Below are 19,410 nucleotides of genomic sequence, written 5' to 3' on the forward strand. Positions count from 1 at the left end.
GTTACACTCTCCCCTGCTCGGGTAAAAAAATCGGTGAAGCCGTATTTTTTTTTGTTTAATACACAGGAACAACAACTTTGTGACGCGTACCTCTGAACCAAAATTTTCACTAACAAAACAAAACTTACTAACACACACTTTTTTTAACACACATTGACTCCTGAAAATCTCAAATCTATTCAAAAATACCGAATCAAAGCTGTAATCTAGGGAAAGAGTAGCATTTTTAGTATCAGACGGATTATGGGTCGGGGTCATAAGTTTTCATCATTGGTATTCCAACTCCACTCTATTTCAAGGTTTGAACCTTCTACTGACCATCAACATCTTACGATTCCGGTCTCCTGCGATCCCATTCGACTGTACACATATAATAAACCAACATTGAAGCAAAACGAAATAAAATATATACAAATTAAACTACATAAAACAAATTAAAAAAATTTAAAACATGCGAATCAACAATTTTACATGCAAAATAAAATAATCTACAAAATTAGCATATAAGAAAGAATTCCGGAATTATATTTACATTATGTACAAAGTTACTCTAGAGTACGGTATGAATTATTTCACTAAGGTCTCGTTATGTCGGAGTATAGCCATTTCCAATCGTAATCAACTGTGGCTATGATAACGTTATCGGCTCTTATCAGTGTGCGCGTATGGATGACCGTGAATAACCAAACTGTCTAAAGCCTATTGTGTCTCAAAGATGGTGATACTTGGTATGGTGTTCAACAGCGTGAAGATGAGATTGTGGCTAAAATCTTGTGAAAAGAGTGCATTTTAGAGAATTTTGTATCATTTTGACGACTAGTCGAAAGTAATTTTGGCCAATTGATCATTATGTTATGATTATTCTTTTAAAATACATTTTTAGATTAGATTTTAGCTAGAAGTTCATCTGATAAATAGTATGCTTTCGGACTAGGTAAGTATATATCCAGTAATAGTATATTGGAGTCTATAGTGAAGTGAAATCTAATAAAGTAATTATTGTAAAATAATTGATCCTCCTATGGCCATTCACTAATCTATTGCAAACACACTTCCACACTACACTCTGACTTGTAAACTGTTCCTGGTGCAATATCAGAAGATAATTGACGATGTTGCATGCAAGTCAGCAAACTGCATAATGAAGCTGATAAGCTCGACATAACAATGATTGAACATACAGCGAAATAAATTATTTAAAAAAAATGATCACGAAACAATAATTACAAATTAAAACACACGATTGACTAGTTGAATGCATTCATTTAGGGGGTACTTGTTGCATAAGCAACCTCCCGTTTAGCTGCAAGTGGTTCCATCCTCGATACGAGAATTACGCAATAGGATTCAGTAAACCTCTCCAAATAGGGTTTTAACGGATCAGTTTCTCTCCTCACTATTGGCCTTCCCTCACTCAAGAACCAAAGCATTTACTGGTACCATATAATAAATATTTTCCTTTTAGGCCTTCAAATCTGCTGCGGAAAATATTCCCAGCGACTTGCCGTTCATATCGGCTACTTCATATGAGCTATTGCCCTTTCTCGCAACCACGACACACGGCTTATACTGCGGACCTAATTTGGCGTTGAAGTTTTTGCCGGCCTCCGACAGCGCGAAACTCCTCTTGAAAATTCGTTGTCCGACAGAGAACGTGGGTGAGTAGCGTTTGTGGCGTAAATCGTATTGATGTTTTGTTCTCTCATATGCTCTTTTCAGGTTTTCTCGGACAACGTCGTAATTTTTCTTACTGATACCTTTCAGTTTCTCGGCTCGGTCGTTCTCTGAGAGCTCACCATCTTGCTCTCTACGGTGGTCAGATCCTCGTGTGACCATCTCATGGCCGAAAATGACACGATGCGGTGTGAACTTCGTGGATCCATGCAGCGTGTTGTTCAAAACAAACTCGATCTCGGATATTTTAGTATCCCAGAGCTTTTGGTCGGTGCGGACGTATGTTCGAATCATCGAGTTTATCGTCCTGTTCAAACGCTCAGCAGGATTAGCTTGACTACGGTGTCGTGCATTGGCCCAGTGTTGTATTTCGTACTTCTTTAACAATTCCTGGAATTCCTTTGATAGGAATGTTGTCGCATTATCCGTAATCACGTATTGCGGAACGGACAGCCTACGAAACCATCGCTCTTCCAAAATGGTGCAAAGACTACCTGAAGCAATCTTCTTCACCGGAGCAAGCAAGCAGTACTTAGAAAAAATGTCTAATACGACTAACAAGTGGGCATTGCCTTGCTTGCTTCGAGGAAGTGATTGTATGTAGTCCATACACACAATTTGGAATGGTCTGGTCGCAATTCGCTGCTTCCCCATTTCTGGAGCCGTTGATAATGTGGAGTGTTTGTTCTCCTTACAAGTCTCACACAATGCGATGTACTTTTTGATGTCAGCATTCATTCTGGGCCAATAGTACTTGCGTTTGACTTTCTCAATGCACTTTTCGAACCCAATGTGCATCATTTCGTCATGCTCTTGTTGAATGACACGTTGGCGTTTGGACTCAGGCACGCATTCCTTCCACTCAAACCTGTAGTCTAGAACGTCAGACTGTGCAGCAAACGAATTTAAACAATTTTCCGTCCTCGATCCGGAAGTCGACGTACTTCTCGGGATCGGTTTCTACTGCCTCGAACAGAGCTCGGTACCATTTGTCCGTCTCATCCACTTCTAGGGCTTCAATCGATCGGGATAAAGCATCCGGAACAATATTTTCCTTCCCTTTCCTATGCTTTATCTCCATATCGAAGTGCTGCAGTGTTATGCTCCATCGGCTCAAGCGGGATGACGATCTCCATTTGGCTCTCATTATAAACGAAAGCGCCGATGAATCCGTGATGAGCGTGAAATGTGTTCCTCGATATAGCATCGGAACTTTTCAATGCAGCGAAGGGCAGCCAAGCCTTCTTTCTCCGCTGCATGATAGTTGAGCTCGGCACCTTTCAGCTTCTCAGAGTGATACGCTATCACTCGCTCAATGCCATTATGTACCTGGAGTGAGTACACCTGCTAGAGCCGTATCGCTGGCGTCCGTTTGTACGCAAAACGGTACGCTGAAGTCAGGGTTGGCCATCACTGGGGCAGTTATCAGCTTCTCCTTGATGGCTCTGAACGCGTTTTCTGTTGCCTCATTCCACCGCACTTTTTTCGGCTTGTTTTTCAACAAGTCTGTCAACGGTGCGGTGAGTTCACTGAATTTATCGATAAACCTGCGGTAGTAGTTCACCATACCGAGGAATCTTCTCAATGACCTTATGGATTTTGGTGCCTCAAAGCCCAGGATCGCTTGGACTCGATCCGGGTTAGGCCGTAATCCTTTTTCGGAAAGGATATATCCGAGGTAAGGCAGTTCGTGGCAACAAAACTTGGATTTTTCCAGGTTAATGAAAAGGTTCGCCTCCTTCAATCTCCGAGCTAATTCCCTTAACTTCGCGACATGCTCCTCGAAAGTATGACTCGCCACTACTATATCGTCTAAGTAAACGAATATAGCCGGCTCGAGCTCACCATGTCCGAGTACTCTATCCATAAGTTTACTGAGCGTTGCCGGACTATTGACTAGCCCGAAGGGCAATCTCGTAAACTGGAAAAGTCCCTTCCCTGGCACCGAGAAAGCGGTGAATCTCCTCGATGCACGGTTCAAAGGAACTTGCAGGAAGGCCTGCGAAAGGTCGATTGTTGTCAAAAATCGAAAAGGACCTAGCTGACTAAGAATCCGATTCTGATGTGGAAGAGGATATGCATCCCTTTTTGTTCGCTCATTGAGCTTTCGTGCGTCGAGACAAAGTCTTATCTCTTCGCTGTCTCGCTTTTTAACAGGGACGACTGGCAACGCCCAATCCGAGTCGGAAGGTTCGACCACTCCGTCCTTAATCATGTTGTCCAGTGCACGGTGGATTTTCTCCTGGATTACTGGACTCCACGGATACGGATTTTTCCGAACGGGATCGGCGTTGGCGAATTCGTCTCTCAGCTCGATCTTATGCTCAATGAGACTTGTTTTTCCCAAATGACCAGGACTTGCTGGTAGAAACAAACTTTTACTTCTCCAAGTTGTCGTTTTTGATTATCGTTTAATCCACTAATCTCTTCTAACGGTTCTGTTTCAGCATCATCAATTGCATCAATGGGCTGAGATATCGTAGGGCGAATCCTGAAGGCTTGCCAGAAATCGTAGCCCAGAATACAACGACGACTCAGACTTGGAGCTACCAGAACTGGTAAGAGTTTGGTTTCTCCGTTAAAGGTTATTGGAACCTCTGTTGTCCCTATCACGTCTAAACTCTGTCCTCCGGCTGTTTTGAGATCTATTCTCGTGGGTCTTAATTGCAACTTGAGGGTACTAATCAGCTTTTTACTACCTATGCCCAATACTGTTTTAGCTGCTCCACTATCTAAAAGTCCAATAATAGAAATTCCCAGCATTTCCACTCTCACGAATGGCCTGGAATCGTCGCTGAGAGTTACGAGCATGGTTGTCAACTCTGCCTCTTCAGCTATGTCTCCACTGACCCGCGAGTAACCGAGCTGTTCGAGAGAATCTGGAACTTCTGGTTCTGTTTGAGGTCTTGTGGAGTGACTTGCAAGACTGTCTTGCCTCATTAGGCAGTCTTGTACAAGTTTTTTGATTGGCAGTATGGGCAATCTTTTGTTTTGAAACCAGGGAACCCACAGCGTAGACAAAATAGCTTACGTTCCCTTGTACACACCTCGAAATCGTGTCCACCTTCATGGCAATTAAAGCAAACGCTCTTGCCTGGAGGAATGTATGCGTTTACGATTCTCTGAGGGCGCTTGTTCCGCTAGTGCTCGGAACTGGATTATTTTGCCGCTGTGCGGTTTCAGGATTTGGATTTGGTTTGCATACTTCTTTTTGAAACTTGTCGGTTTTCTGGACACTGAGCTGCTGTTGCTTCCAAGGTCGTTTTGAAATTGTTGATTGTCTTGTCTGAACTGCTGCTTTCCATTTGAGCTTCCCTGATCCTGGTTCCTATTCGGAAACCTATCCTGGTTTGCTCGGTATGGTTGCTGAGTTCTGACCTCATCAATCTGCACTACCTCTTTTCGTGAAAACCTACTCTCTCTCTTCTGATACATATGCCAGTTTATCGAATCGAATCTTTTACCAAAATCTTTCATTTTAGGTATGGAACTCACATTCGCTGCCAGCATTGCAATTCTGCAATCTTCCCTAGTATTACGGAAGAGGACGTCAAACTTTCGTTTTTCGTCCCACGGGCTCGACATGCTGCGGAAGATCCGGACCATGTCCAAGTAAAAGTCCTGGAACTTCTCTCTGGGACCCTGCTTCCGATTGTTAGCCTGCCGTTCATAGACGTAATCTATATCGACTGGTAAGAACTCTTTTTTCAGTTCAGTCACTAATTCTTTCCATGTCCCTATATCGCTACTAACCTCCATAAACCAGGATCTCGCCTTCTGAGTGAACAGATGGTGAGCTCCCTGCAACAGCTCTGCCTCAGAAAATCCTTCTGATCTGGCGTTGAAATCGACTTCTTTTAAGAATTCGTTCAACCGTCTGCCATTATCCATTCCGTCGTATTTCACCGACCACTTATGGATCGGGAACTTACTTCCGCTATTCCATGGTCTACTGTTATCCTTCCTTACCTCCTTCTTCTCATTGCTACTGTTTTCTACCACCTTCTCTTCTTCTGAATTTTTGAGTGTGTCCAACGACTCATTTCTTTGTTTTAACCAGCCTAAGAAATCTACCGATTTCGCCTGTACTTCTTCTACTTCTTTTTCCTCCGTCAAACGCTCTTCGATTTGAGTACTGTTTGATGTGCCTGTATGAAGTTCCTGCTGCTGAACAACGGGCTGGACAGACTCAAGCACAGTGATGCGTTGTAGCAATTGGGTCATAATCGCTTTCAATTGTTTTATTTCGTCTGCGAATCCCTGTCTCTCGCTATCTACAACATTAACAGACTCATTGTCCCTAGCACTAACTCTGTCAACCGTATTGCTATCTTTAGGATCGGTTTCCTTGCTATTCACAGACCTCTCACTCGTTTGTTCATTCACGTTGTTCTCTTGCTCTAACTCATCGGTTTGGTTTTCTCCCCTAAGGGTGTTCAAGCTCTCGTTTATGATTGCTAATTCTGCCTCTCGCACCTCTAACAGGTGGGAGATGGCCGAATAGTACACATTGAGTAACTTGACACACTCCCCAGCTATCACTGCAAGGCTGTTCAATTCGTCGTCCTTCTTAGTGTTAGTTCTCAAACGCTGCATTCGGAAGAGAATGTGAATTAACCTAGTCTTAAACAATTGATCTGGAGCCTTTTTCATCGCACGCTTTTCCAAATGATTTTTGATTCCATTCAACTTATCGTCGCAAACCTCTAATTCATGAACTACCGATTCACCAACAAACAATGTTCTCATGTCTGATTTTCCTTTTTCCTCTTTCAGGCGACTACGCAGATTTCGTTCGGCAACGCTACGTGTGCCTTCTACCGGCATGCTACGGATCTTCAACTCGTACTCTAGCTCATCTATTGTCAGATGGCTAGGATTCATCGCGTGGTACCACGATACGAAATGGGACATAGCCATCTCTTCAACAGGCATTCAACTAAGAAAATCGAATATTGAATTAAAAAAGAAACTATGGAATCCTTTCAAGTGGATTATCACCCAAAAAAAATTGAAAATCCTAGAGAAAAGAAATACTTCTGTTCAAAGAAGCTGTAAATTAAAAAATCCTAAAATTTGTTCACGCTCCCTAATGAAGCAAATAATTTGAAAATCCTAGTTTTAGTTCGTCTATCTTTGATAAACTTTAGTTTTTATTTGGTGTTTTACTCAACAGTCTGAAAGAATACAACACTGATCAAATTCCGGAATTCAACGCGAATCTCTCCGACTAATTCATATGCTTTTAGTAAGTTTTGCTCAATGATGGGTAGCTATTCAGACCGTTCGCTTACATCCAAGACCCCTCTTAATGAAAAAAATTATATTGACCCTCATTCATCAATTGGTTACCTGTTTTGTGTGCTTTGGTCAAGTTCGTTAGCGAAGTCTGGACGTTTTCCCAGAGACTTCTGCAAAGACACGCAATTGGCATTCAAGTGTACCCGGGCACTGATAATCTACGCAAATTTCAGTTGGGCGCTAAGTGTAACTAATGGGGCGATCCCTGCCCAGCACTAATGAGACCCCCCTTATTCAATAGCCTCAGGGTCGGCGTACGCGCTTGATTATCGCGGCCAAGAAAATACAGGAAACTTCCACTTGAACACCATACCGGATTCTTCAAATTACACACAGGTACCTTTATTACTCCTTCGTATTCCCACTTCCTTAATCTACCTCCTACCTCACTTTTCTAACTCTTCGGTGGGGCCCCTTCACGTTCCGCTACTCCAACCGCTTCTCTAACGTCGCTACCGGGTAGCTCCAATTGTAGCCCGTATTGGACTGTCTCGGGGGGGACACTACCTCGAGGTTTCGATGCTGGCTTGACTCCTCGAACCCAGTCACGGAGTGCCTGCAGCGTTGGTGATATCCACAAAATGGCGGTATCTGGACAGTTGTGCCACGGACGTGCTAGAATGGCAAATCTGGCCCAGAGCGTGTAGGGTCGAGCTTCGGACGCAAGCGGTCCACCGCTGCTTGGTTAATGGCTCCAAGAACACTCCACGGCCGAGTTCACGTAGACTGATGTGGGTGCACTAAGGTCTAGTCAAAAAGGGTCCTATCGGAGGTGTTGGGGTTATTTATGGCGGTTAGTGATGAGGGACGATCGATGGTCAGGTTTAAACCATACCTGGATATTTCCTCCTATGTCGCGCAATTCACTTTTTCACCGATCTTCGACTTTAACTTTAACTTGGTTTCAATTTTCCGGATATCTAATCGACTCACGTCTTTCTCTAGCAAAAGTTGCAAGCTAATTGCCATTTAGCGATGGTGGTCGTTCGCGCGAAAAGGCTTGGCCTTGGGCTTGACCGTTACCTTTTTCCCTCATCACATTTTCGCCCTATTGGTGTCCCCATTACACCACCCACCATGGCCTCCCATGTCCTTGCGTACACCTGGTGTTGAGTAGCGGAACTATCCTATGCTGCTGATGTCGGCACAGTGGGTGTTGATTGGGTCAAGTTTCAATGGATCAATAACTTTCAAGGCATATACAACAAAAAACCGAATACAAAAACCACGAAAATCTCAACAATCTTGGACAGATCAACACACCACTGGTTACAAAAGTTTTTACAGTTGGTTTTAATTTTTGCGAGTGACTGCGTGCATTTTGTGGAAGTTTTATAGTGTTTTGGTAGGATTACCAAATATACCATTTGTTTCAAGAACACTCGGCGTAAGTATTCCTTTTATGAAGTGACAAAGAATTTTGCTTTCCACCCATTTTTCACGTTTGGACGGCCATTGTTCTGAGTTTTTCCTTTATGTGAAACTATTTGCGCCAGAACAATCGCTTCATTTTCTTTTGTGGTGATGAGAAGTTTTTCAAACGCGATTTTTACGGTTTGTGTAAAACATATAGAGAAAATCTTTTATAAACCATTGTGTTAAATAGAAGCCATTTTGTAAAAAAAAAAAAAATTAAAACGTGGTTGGAATTTTGTCGACGATCATTTTCTTTTACACACACATTTTTGGTTTTCCACATTTTACAGCATTTATGCGAATTCCACGAATACTAAAAACACTTTTTCTCGGTGTGAACCGTTCGCCGAAGGAGGATCAGTGACCAAGAACGCGGATACAAAAAAAGGGAAAATCTGACGGAGGTGACAGTTGCGCTAACAGTAGTGTGAGTGTGGCATCAGAACCTAACATCGTTTTCACCACTACCGACAACCCGAGCATTGGAGCCAAACAGTCGGTGATTGTTTTGTGTCGGCGTCGAAATCAGCAAATTTTGGAAAGTGCATCGAAAAGTGCATCTGCGGAGGTCAACGAACTACCGAGTGTGAAGCCGTCGGTCAGCTGGTTGTATTGTGTGCCGGTGGTGAACAATATTGATTTGGTGCTGTTGGGTCGCAGAGCTGCTGCTGTTACGTGGATATTTTTTGATCGAGTGCAACGAAGGAAAGCTTTTGTTTATGGTGAATGCTGCTGTGAGGATTTTTTTTTGAGAAGTGCTTCGACGGAGAAAACTTTGAGCGGATTTTGTTGCTGTGTGCTGTTTTCTTGACGATTTGGATTTGGATTTGGTGGAGTGCATTTGATCTTGGATCATCGAGTGCATTGTTTAAACAGGTACGTTGGTTTTGTTTTTGTTTTTACTCTTTAGCGAGATTTATTTTATTTATTTTGTGTTTTAATTGGGCCAATTTTCATTTTGATTTTTTGTTGATTTTGTGCGTTTCTTTGGGAAGGATGACCTTGACGTCGATTGCCGATCCTTTCGTCCCTTACTCTATGCCATTCAGCCAATACCAAGAACAGCTGGAATGGATTTTTAAACATAATGAATTTCCGGAAGAACGTTATAAAACGTCATTTCTGGCAGTCTGTGGAAAAGAGATTTTCACAGAACTTAAAAGGCTATTCCCAGGAAAGAATTTCAATGATTTAACGTATAAACAAATGACTGATGAACTTAAAAAACGTTATGACAAGAACGATTCAGCTGTTGTGCATAGTTACAAATTTTGGACAAAAAGGCAAGGTAGAAACGAGTCACTAGAGGATTTTGTAATTACAGTTTGGCTGAAAGATGCGATTTTGGAGAATTCAAAGAAAGGGCGATTCGTGATATGCTTGTAATTGGAGTGAACGATGTTCAGTTACAGAAACGGTTATGTGATGAAGAGGATTTGTCTGCTGCTAAAGCAGAACGGTTGATTCTCAATTCGGAGATATCGGCTTGTAGGACGAAGCAATTGAAACACGACGATGACAGACGCGTTAGTTTAGTGGCCAGATTGGGTAACAGATCTGATGCTTCGCGGTCTAGGAGTAGATTCCGAAGCCGGAGCCGTAGTTTTGATAGAAATCGATCGTTTTGTCCAGGAGTAGAAGCAATGGTAGATACAAAGGCAAAAGAGGCGCAAGCTCAGGTAAACCAGTTTACCTTTGTTCCTTTTGCAAGCGAACTGGACAGACAAGGAAATTTTGCTACCGTTAGCATGGAAAAATCTCCCGTAAAACCAGCCAAGTGTCAAATTTCTTGATTCTCCAAAGCCATCTTCCAGTACAAAGGATTCGAGACTGTTTAAACGTTTAAAGAAAGATTTACACTCTGATTCAGATTATTCTGATGGCATGCCTTGTCTTATGATCTCGTCAATCAACAAGATCAGTGATCCCTGCTATGTGGAGGTTTTAATCAATCGAAAGCGTCTAACCATGGAGATTGATTGTGGATCAGCGGAGAGCGTTATTCCAGAAGAGCTGTATTTGAGAAATTTCAAAAGCTGTGAGTTGCAGCGATGCAACAAAAAACTTGTTGTTATTGACGGAAACAAATTGAATGTAGTTGGAAGAATTTGTGTTGATGTACAGCTCGCTGGGAACCGGAAACAGCTAACCATGGTTGTTTTACGGTGCAAGAACAATTTCATCCCTCTGGTTGGCCGTACATGGTTGGACGAATTTTATTTAGGATGGCGAAACACATTTAACAATCCTCCGTTGATGGTTGGGAACATTGACGTGACTGACGAGCAAACAGTTGTCGATGAAGTAATGAGTAAGTTTCCGACGATTTTCACCAAAGATTTTTCTAGTCCGATAGTTGGTTATAAGGGAGAGTTAATCTTGAAGGAAGATACACCCATTTTTAAAAAAGCCTATGAGGTTCCGTTGCGTTTGAGACAGCAAGTTGTTGATTATTTGGAAGATTTGGAAAAGCAAAAAGTTATCACACCAGTTGAAGCCAGCGAATGGGCTTCGCCGGTTATTGCCATTGTCAAAAAGGATAAAAATATTCGTTTGGTGATAGACTGCAAAGTATCTATCAATAAAGTTTTGCTTCCAAATACGTACCCTTTGCCTGTTGCTCAGGATCTTTTTGCTACACTTTCGGGTTCAAAAATTTTCTGCTCTTTGGACTTGGAGGGTGCTTATACTCAGCTACTTTTGACCGATCGTTCGAAGAGGTTCATGGTAATAAATACCATCAAGGGCCTCTATACATACAACAGACTCCCACAGGGAGCTTCGTCTAGCGCTGCAATTTTTCAAAAGGTCATGGGAGCGATTCCAAGCAACAGCATCAAAATTTAAGAAAATTTTTAATTCATGATTTTCTATTGAGTTGAAAATTTGCACAGTTTTTCAATTTCATCTAAATCGTCATTTTTCGATATCAAATCTTCATATTGAGTCACGACTAACTTTTCAAAAGGGTGTATGTGAAAATGGTTCAAAAATATTTAAAAAGCTGCACAGCAAAAACGGAATGTTCGATTGGTATGATTTTTTCAGCAAAGTTAGACAACTAAATGGTGACTCTTAAGAAAATGTGCACAGTAAAAAAAAAATTTTTTTGCCTTTAAAAATATCATTTTTGTCACAAAACTCAAATATCTCAAAACCCCTATCTTTTTTCGAACGTAATTTTTAGGGAAAACGGTCCATTATATTAGCTATCTACCATAAAAATTTGGTGATGGTAAACTAATAAACAAAAAAGTTATGACATTTCAAACATTTCACAATTTTCACAAATAGTAAACAAAAAAATTTCCGTGTATTTTTTTTCAAGAATCGCAGTTTGATGCTGATTTTATTGTTAAGGGCCTTGCGTGAGTTAAACAAGTTGTTTGTATGATATTCCATATTTATGTATTCATCGATATTATGTATATTATATGTATAAATATTATATGTATAAATAAATAAAATGAATTAATATTATCCTAAGTATTAAATTAAATGTGGCAGTTACACAATGTTGTTATAGAAACTCTAAGAGTTTTGGGTTTGAATTTTGGTATGGGTTATGATATCATGAAAACAGTTTATTAATACTTATTTTTTATTTATTTTTATTCAAATTTTTTAAAATATCGAACACTTTTGAATTATTATCAGCACAGTTTGAGTATAGTTTTGCTTTAATTTTATTCTCCGACAATGGAATGAAACAGTGAAATTTTTGGGTTCCTTGGATCGTTTTCGCGTTATTAAATTGCTCGCTGAGCTCTGAAGCCTTTATTTCGTACTCTTCAGTAGTAGTAAAACAAAATGATAATTTGGTTAAATCTGTTTCTTTTCTACGATTTGCCCAATCAAAAAGTTCTTTCGCAGTTTTAATTGGATGCTCACGTTCTTTGGCTAAACTTGCTCTTGTGGCCATGCGCTTTATTGTTCCTCCAATAGCATCACAAGGACCTTTGCCATGTGATGTAGCAAAAAAATGCCATTCTGCATCAATTCCGTACATTGATTTAAATTGACATAGGCTCGAAAAATTCTTACGATTTTTGTACTGCGACGCTGGTCCATCAGACATGAAATATATCTTTTTGACTTCTTTATGCTTATCAACGCGTGATACTGAATCGTGTCTTAAATCTTCGGAAATTATAATAAAACTTAAGTGTTCAATTTGCGTACTTCCATTAAAATAAATAACGAATGGATGAATTGTAGCTTGTTGTACGTTCCAGTGATGGGACTGCACTTCATCTTGCAATACAAAGCTGTAATTTTCAGAAAAATCACAAATGACTAAAAATTCACCATTTTGTAATGTATTTTTCGTATTTTTTAAAAAGCTGGATTGTTCTGTTTTAATGAAATCGTGAGGGATTAAACTTTCTAATTTCAAGCAAAAATATGACACAAACTCATCTACAGGTTTTACAATAGTTTCTATGTCACACCTATCCGTGGTCACCCATTGCTCAAATGATAACTGATCAATATATTTTTCTTCAAACTCAGCGAATAAAGTATTTTCCAATGATGAAGAATCTGGACAATCCGAACAAGATCGTAGATAGCAATTTGATGTTGTATTTTCACACAAAAGACTACCAGTTAACATTTTAATATCCTTTGTTAAATTGATTCTTTTCAAACTATGTAAAATAAGATTAATATTCTCATGGGTTGTGCACACACCCATTATGTGTTCCTGAATTGGAAAGAAGCTTACATTGCCTTGGCCGAAGGCTTGCAAATGAGGAAAACCTATTTTAATATTATCGTGAATTTCCTTGAAGCGTGTGTACGCTTCTTTCAAAGTCGTCATCATTAATCGTTTTTGGATTGCTTGACGCTTTCCATCTTTTTTACTGATACATAATCTTTTGACCAGGCATAGCTCGACTTACTTCATCATCTTCAAAATATTGAACTACTATTTCTTTTGTCTCATCTGTTAATGCAGTACTAGGCCTAGTATTTTTGGTTGAAAGACAGTTATTCTTCAATTGTTTTGCCTCTTTTACTGTATTTCTATTGGTTTTGAACTCATCAATGGCATCCTGAATAGACCACGAACTTGGCAGCATCGACAAAATCAATAATTTTTCTTTCCTTGTCGTGGCTGCATTCGAGAACCTTTCCTTCATATTTATAATTACCTCATCGTAGTCTGTATTTTCCACATCATCAGGTCCTAATTTGAAGAGGTTTCTTCGTACAGCTTCGTTTATTTCACGGTATTTTTTCTCCGGGTAATAAACGTAGTCCATCTTACTCCATTTAATCGAGTCACTTTTATCCCAGCTATGCTCTCGTTAAAGCGTTCGATGTTGACCTTTTGGATACACTCATCTTCCGATTGATTTGTTGAAACAGATTTCGCTGATGGTACGGTGGCAAGGCTCTCAGCACTTAATACTTCTGGTAATTCCTCAGTTGTTGTCGATACATCTGGCAATTCCTCAGTTGCTGTCGTTTTCGAACTTCCTGCGCTCTGCTCAACCGATGATATACAGATTGCTCTTTTGTCAACGTTTAGACGGCAGGACGTGCAAATGCGTAAATTTGTATTCAATGTGGACATTGGAGCATAACCAGTCGCTTTCAGTTTATCTATGGTGCTTTCGGTGAGATTTCGTAACTCTTTTGAACACTTTTTCCATCAAACGGCCTACAACAGTTGAGAAAGCGGCTACTCATGTTGTTCGTAATATTTCAATAAACAAAATCACTTTTAAGTTTTACTGACTAGTTTGGTGTCATTTGCTTGACTGAAGAAAAAATTACTATAAGATCTTTTAACAACCTTAGTAGTAGTAATTTTTTGCTTTTCGTGAGCATTGTCATGGTATGTACCTATCATGCATTTGTTGTTGTTGAAGATACCCTTTTCCTCCCGATCATAAAGTCTATTCTCTATTGCAGGTAAACTATAGACGTACACGTGTATATAAATCTTTGATTTTGCAGCTTTTGTCTTAAAAATAACATTTCTGATATGTTTCTATCAACGTTATTATCAACAGGTTTCAACACTATTAAAAGAATTTTTCGCCAGTCACGTGCAATGAAAATTATGACACTATCAATACTTTTGATCACAACACTGGATCGTGTCTAAGTTTCTTATAGATGCTATGAATAATTAAATCAAAATATCATGAAAACAACTTGTTTAAATCACGTCCCTTAACAATAAAATCTGCATCAAACTGCAATTCTCGAAATAACTTACACAGAAAAAATTTTTTTTTACTAAATGTGAAAATTGTGAAATGTTTGAAATGTCATAACTTTTTTGTTTATTAGTTTACCATCACCAAATTTTTATGGTAGATAGCTAATATAATGGACCGTTTTCCCTAAAAAAATTACGTTCGAAAAAAGATAGGGTTTTGAGATATTTGAGTTTTTGTGACCAAAATGATATTTTTAAAGGCAAAAAAAATTTTTTTTTTACTGTGCACATTTTCTTAAGAATCACCATTTAGTTGTCTAACTTTGCTGAAAAAATCATAACAATCGAACATTCCGTTTTTGCTGTGCAGCTTTTTAAATATTTTTGAACCATTTTCACATACACCCTTTTGAAAAGTTAGTCGTGACTCAATATGAAGATTTGATATCGAAAAATGACGATTTAGATGAAATTGAAAAACTGTGCAGAGTTTCAAATATTTTCGAAATGGTCGCTCAGGATCGACTGACATGCCCCCGTGGAATGCCTCATGGACCAAGTACTTTGTGGTTTGGAGAACGTTACAGTTTATTTGGACGACGTGCTGATAGCGGGAGAAAACTTCAACGAGTGCAAGAAGAAACTTTTTTTGGTTTTAGAAAGGCTAACTAAAGCCAACATAAAGGTAAATCTAAAGAAATGCAAATTTTTTGTAACGCGTTTGCCTTATTTGGGGCATGTTTTAACGGACGAGGGATTGCTTCCCTGCCCTGATAAAGTTAAAACTATTCGTGAAGCGAAAGCTCCACGGAACGTTTCAGAACTAAAGGCATTTTTGGGACTTGTAACTTTTTATTCGAAATTCATTCCAAATTTATCTTCTCGCATCAGCTGCCTTTACAACCTTTTGAAGAAAAACGTGACGTATTGTTGGACTGACAACTGTGAAAAAGCATTCAATGATTGTAAAGGATTTCTTTTAAACCCAAACCTTTTGGAATATTTTGACCCGTATAAGGCAGTTGTAGTAGTAACAGATGCCTGTAGCTATGGATTAGGAGGTGTAATTGCACATTTGGTTGAGGACGAGGAGAAACCTATATGCTTTACCTCTTTTTCTTTAAACAGTGCCCAGAAAAATTACCCTATATTGCATCTCGAGGCGTTAGCAGTTGTGAGCACCGTAAAGAAATTTCATAAATTCCTTTACGGTATGCATTTTACTATCTACACCGATCACAAGCCTCTAATCGGTATTTTTGGAAAGGAGGGTAAGAATTCCATTTCGGTGACACGTTTGCAGAGGTACGTTATGGAGCTTTCCATTTATGACTACGATATTGTGTATCGGCCTTCATCCCGAATGGGTAATGCCGATTTTTGCAGTCGTTTTCCTTTATCAGAGGTGATTCCCAAAGATTGGGCACGGGAATATGTCAAAAATTTAAATTTTTCCAACGAATTTCCAATTGATTACAAAGAGGTGGCAATAAAGACTCTAAGCGATGAGTTCCTACAGACAATTTTGAAATATTTGAAGCAGGGTTGGCCTCAGAGATTGGAACGGCGTTTTGTTGACGTGTACTCACATTACCAGGAGCTTGAAGAGGTCGATGGATGCGTTTTGTTCCAGGATCGCGTGGTTATTCCTGAAAGTATGAAGCGAAAGGTACTCAAAATGCTTCATATGAACCACTCAGGAATCAGCAAAATCAAACAGCTAGCTCGGAGGACAGTTTATTGGTTCGGGTTGAACAAGGATGTTGAAGACTACGTAAAGACCTGTGCGATATGCCATCAAATGACAGCGATCAACCAAAAGGCTCCCTATTCCAAGTGGATTCCGACGACTAAACCATTGACGAATACATAGACCGAAATGTCCGGTACAAAGGCATCAGAAAATCGGGCACCATGTCTTCTTCTTCGTTTTGAAGAAAATACCCCTCGTGGGTGACGAATTACATTACATAAATATTTTACGAGCACTGACTTACCCCTCTCGACGTTTTGACAGTTTGTCTGTTTGTTTTTCTCCCTCACCTTGGCGTCGTCGGCGTCGTCGTTTAGATTTTGCATCATTGAGCAACTGTCAAAAATAAAAACAGTTTTACGAATTTTATCAAGCGCAGTTGGATTTTCCCGGTACACCTTCTGAAAAGGCCAAATTGCGGAAACGGGACTCAACCAGGATATCACCAGCCGGAAGCTGCTTACGACCACGAAAGATTCGGACGCGGATTTCATGTGGAATATAAAGGAATTCCAGCACAGTCCCACAAAGGCAGCGTCGAACTTGATAAATTCACCGGAACCGGCGGGTGTTGTTAACCATCTTTCTTTGGATAGCAATATTAAATTGGTATAACGGATTCATACCAGCCACCTTCGGAATTCCATCACTGGCTCCGAAAATTGCTTTTGTCGCCTGCTAATGCTGCATTCAAAACATTCCGGTGATCTGCTGAACCAAATAATACCACATAAGCCGCCTGCGGGACAGCAACGGATCAAAGTGAATGAAAAAACTATTAATGCTGTCCAATGAGCAGCTCGAAGTAGCTCGAAGTTGTTCCTGTCACGCTCATGCCCGTTTGTTGACAAAAAAGAACGAGCAGGACGGGAACAACTTCGAGCTACTTCGAGCTGCTCATTGGACAGCACTATTATTTTTAGCGCAGTGCCAGACTCTTAGACCGTTGACCGGCTGCAGAATGATACAGTGCGTGAGAATATGGACACATTGAATCTTCCGGTATACAATCCGATCTGCTGCCGTCGGACAGGTGCCTCGATCTTTTCCTGAATACATTCTAGGAACACTGCATAGAGCCTGACCGGTGCGCCTGCTGATACCGTCAGCGTTTCCGGAACGCTATGAATTGCGGAAAAAAACTGATTCCTACCGAATTAGCAGCACACGTAAGAACATTCTGACCTGATTGATAATTTCTTTTTGTTATTAAATTGTTTCATCTAATCTTAGGTATTGGGAATCTTTTTCGAAAGGGAAAATAGGCCAGCCAGCAGTGTGATCTCTTGGTAAACCAGCAGCAGCGGATTCCCACTAATCTACCTGGAGTTTCTGGAACGCAATGGAATGCACGAAGAGAAGGATTTTTACCAAATCAGGACACGCTGAACTTGTTCCGTATACATACATCATTTTCGAAGGGTGGTGGGGAACTTGGCGCAGACCTGTACCGTAGCAATGCGCATCGGAAGCATAAGGAAACCGGAAGCAGCAGCTCTTGGCCCCCATAACCGTCCATGTAATCAATGAGATGCGGATGGTAAAATCATCAACAGGTAAAACTTAATCACTCAATACTTTCATTCTCAAATTGAAATAATTGTTCTTCCTTCACAGAACTGGCAGGCAACAGCCGTGGAACCAGATGTAAATCATCACCATCCTACATTCATCGTGCAGCAAGCAGGAATGCTGTCGGATCATATTTTGCATTACACACGCACAACATAAAACGTGGCTTCTACTCTGTCAAAAAACAATATTGAGGGGAAAATATACATATTTAAATAAATATCGTAGACGCCCCCGAATGTCCCTGGTTGCTGTGGCATCCTCATCTTTGATGGCTCATTCTTTCTTCAGGTCTCATCGGTAATGCATAGTTTTCTCTATAGCTGATGGGAAAATGTCTGGTAGCAAATAGCAAGCCTCGATAAAATTTACTATATTTCCGTAAACGCATAATAGTTGGATTTAAAAAAATATCGAATGACTAGGTAAAACCGTAACTGCTTCCAGACATTGAACTGAAATTCCGTTCTTAGCAAACCATGAAACTTTGGTAACCAATACCTTCTTCTTACTGGCAATACACCCCCCACTGGGACAGAGCCGCCTCGCAGCTTAGTGTTCATTAAGCACTTCCACAGTTATTAGTGAGCTAGCTACCAAGCAATCAATGAACCAACCAACTAATCAACCAATCAATTCACCATTCAAGCAATCAATAAAACTAACCAACTAATCAACCAATCAAGCAACCAAAAAACAAATAACCAACTAACTAGCAGACCAAAAAATCAAGCAACCAATAAATCAACTATTTAAGCAAGCTACCAATTAGACACTTAATATATCTGTTACATTTGGCTTGAAGGCCTTCAATGTGATTTTTAAAAGTTAATTTTTGATCTAGCAGAAGTCCTAAATATTTAGAATTCTGATAGTTTACCTGCAGTGAGCGATCTGATAAATAATTTTGGATCAGTTTAATAGCTGGTTGGTTGTTTGCTCATTGTTTGTTGGTTGATTGATTGGTTATTTAGTTGATAGGTTGCTTGATTGGTTGGTTGGTTGATTGTTGGTTGGTAGAATGATTAATTGGTTGGTTGCTGCTTGATTTGTTAGTTGGTAGAACTGTTGAATGGTTGGTTGCTTGATTGGTTGGTTATTTGGTTGATTGGTTGTTTGACTGGTTGATTGATTGGTTGGTCGGCTGGTTAGTTGATTAGTTGTTTTGTTGGTTGCTTGAATGGCTGATTGTTTGGTTGCTTGATTGGTTGATTGGTAGCTTGCTGGAATGGTTGATTAGTCAATTATTCAGTTGGTTGATTGCTTGATTGGTTGGTTGATTAGTTGATTGCTTGATTAGTTGGTTGGTTGATTGTTGGTCGGTTGCTTGATGGGTTGATTAGTTGTTTTGTTGACTGCTTGATTGGTAGATTAGTTGGTTGCTGGCTTGAGTTGTTGGTTGGTAGAATGATTGATTGATTGATTGGTTGCTGCTTGATTTGTTAGTTGGTAGAACTGTTGAATGGTTGATAGTTGGTTGGTTGCTTGACTGGTTGATTGATTGTTGGTCGGCTGGTTA

The 19,410-nt window shown here is 40.1% G+C and overlaps 1 protein-coding gene and 1 long non-coding RNA gene across 3 annotated transcripts; both read left to right on the forward strand.

Moving 5' to 3' along the window:
- Window positions 1-715: 715 nt before the first annotated feature.
- On the forward strand, window positions 716-6,823 carry LOC134203506 (uncharacterized). The gene is made up of 5 exons (XM_062678368.1): window positions 716-728; window positions 1,595-1,658; window positions 4,122-4,232; window positions 5,157-5,366; window positions 6,451-6,823. Exons 1-5 carry the CDS (start codon window positions 716-718, stop codon window positions 6,782-6,784), a joined length of 732 nt encoding a protein of 243 aa, XP_062534352.1. The 3' UTR covers window positions 6,785-6,823.
- A 1,862-nt stretch (window positions 6,824-8,685) lies between these two features.
- Window positions 8,686-18,568, forward strand: LOC134203509 (uncharacterized). 2 transcript variants are annotated; one of them, XR_009977624.1, is made up of 4 exons: window positions 8,686-9,267; window positions 17,243-17,488; window positions 17,553-17,875; window positions 17,937-18,568. It is a non-coding gene; the product is annotated as an uncharacterized LOC134203509 (long non-coding RNA). The 2 variants fall into 2 exon arrangements; XR_009977625.1 differs by lacking the exon at window positions 8,686-9,267 and adding an exon at window positions 16,448-17,022.
- Window positions 18,569-19,410: the final 842 nt, after the last annotated feature.

This window comes from Armigeres subalbatus, unplaced genomic scaffold (assembly GCF_024139115.2).
Source record: "Armigeres subalbatus isolate Guangzhou_Male unplaced genomic scaffold, GZ_Asu_2 Contig1894, whole genome shotgun sequence".
Classification (NCBI taxonomy): domain Eukaryota; kingdom Metazoa; phylum Arthropoda; class Insecta; order Diptera; family Culicidae; genus Armigeres; species Armigeres subalbatus.

Coding starts and splice junctions, on each gene's coding strand:
- LOC134203506 (XM_062678368.1), top strand. Junction 1,659..4,121: donor TTGTCCGACAGAGAACGTGG/GTGAGTAGCGTT, acceptor GTTCTGTTTCAG/CATCATCAATTGCATCAATG. Junction 4,233..5,156: donor ACTTGGAGCTACCAGAACTG/GTAAGAGTTTGG, acceptor CTTTCATTTTAG/GTATGGAACTCACATTCGCT.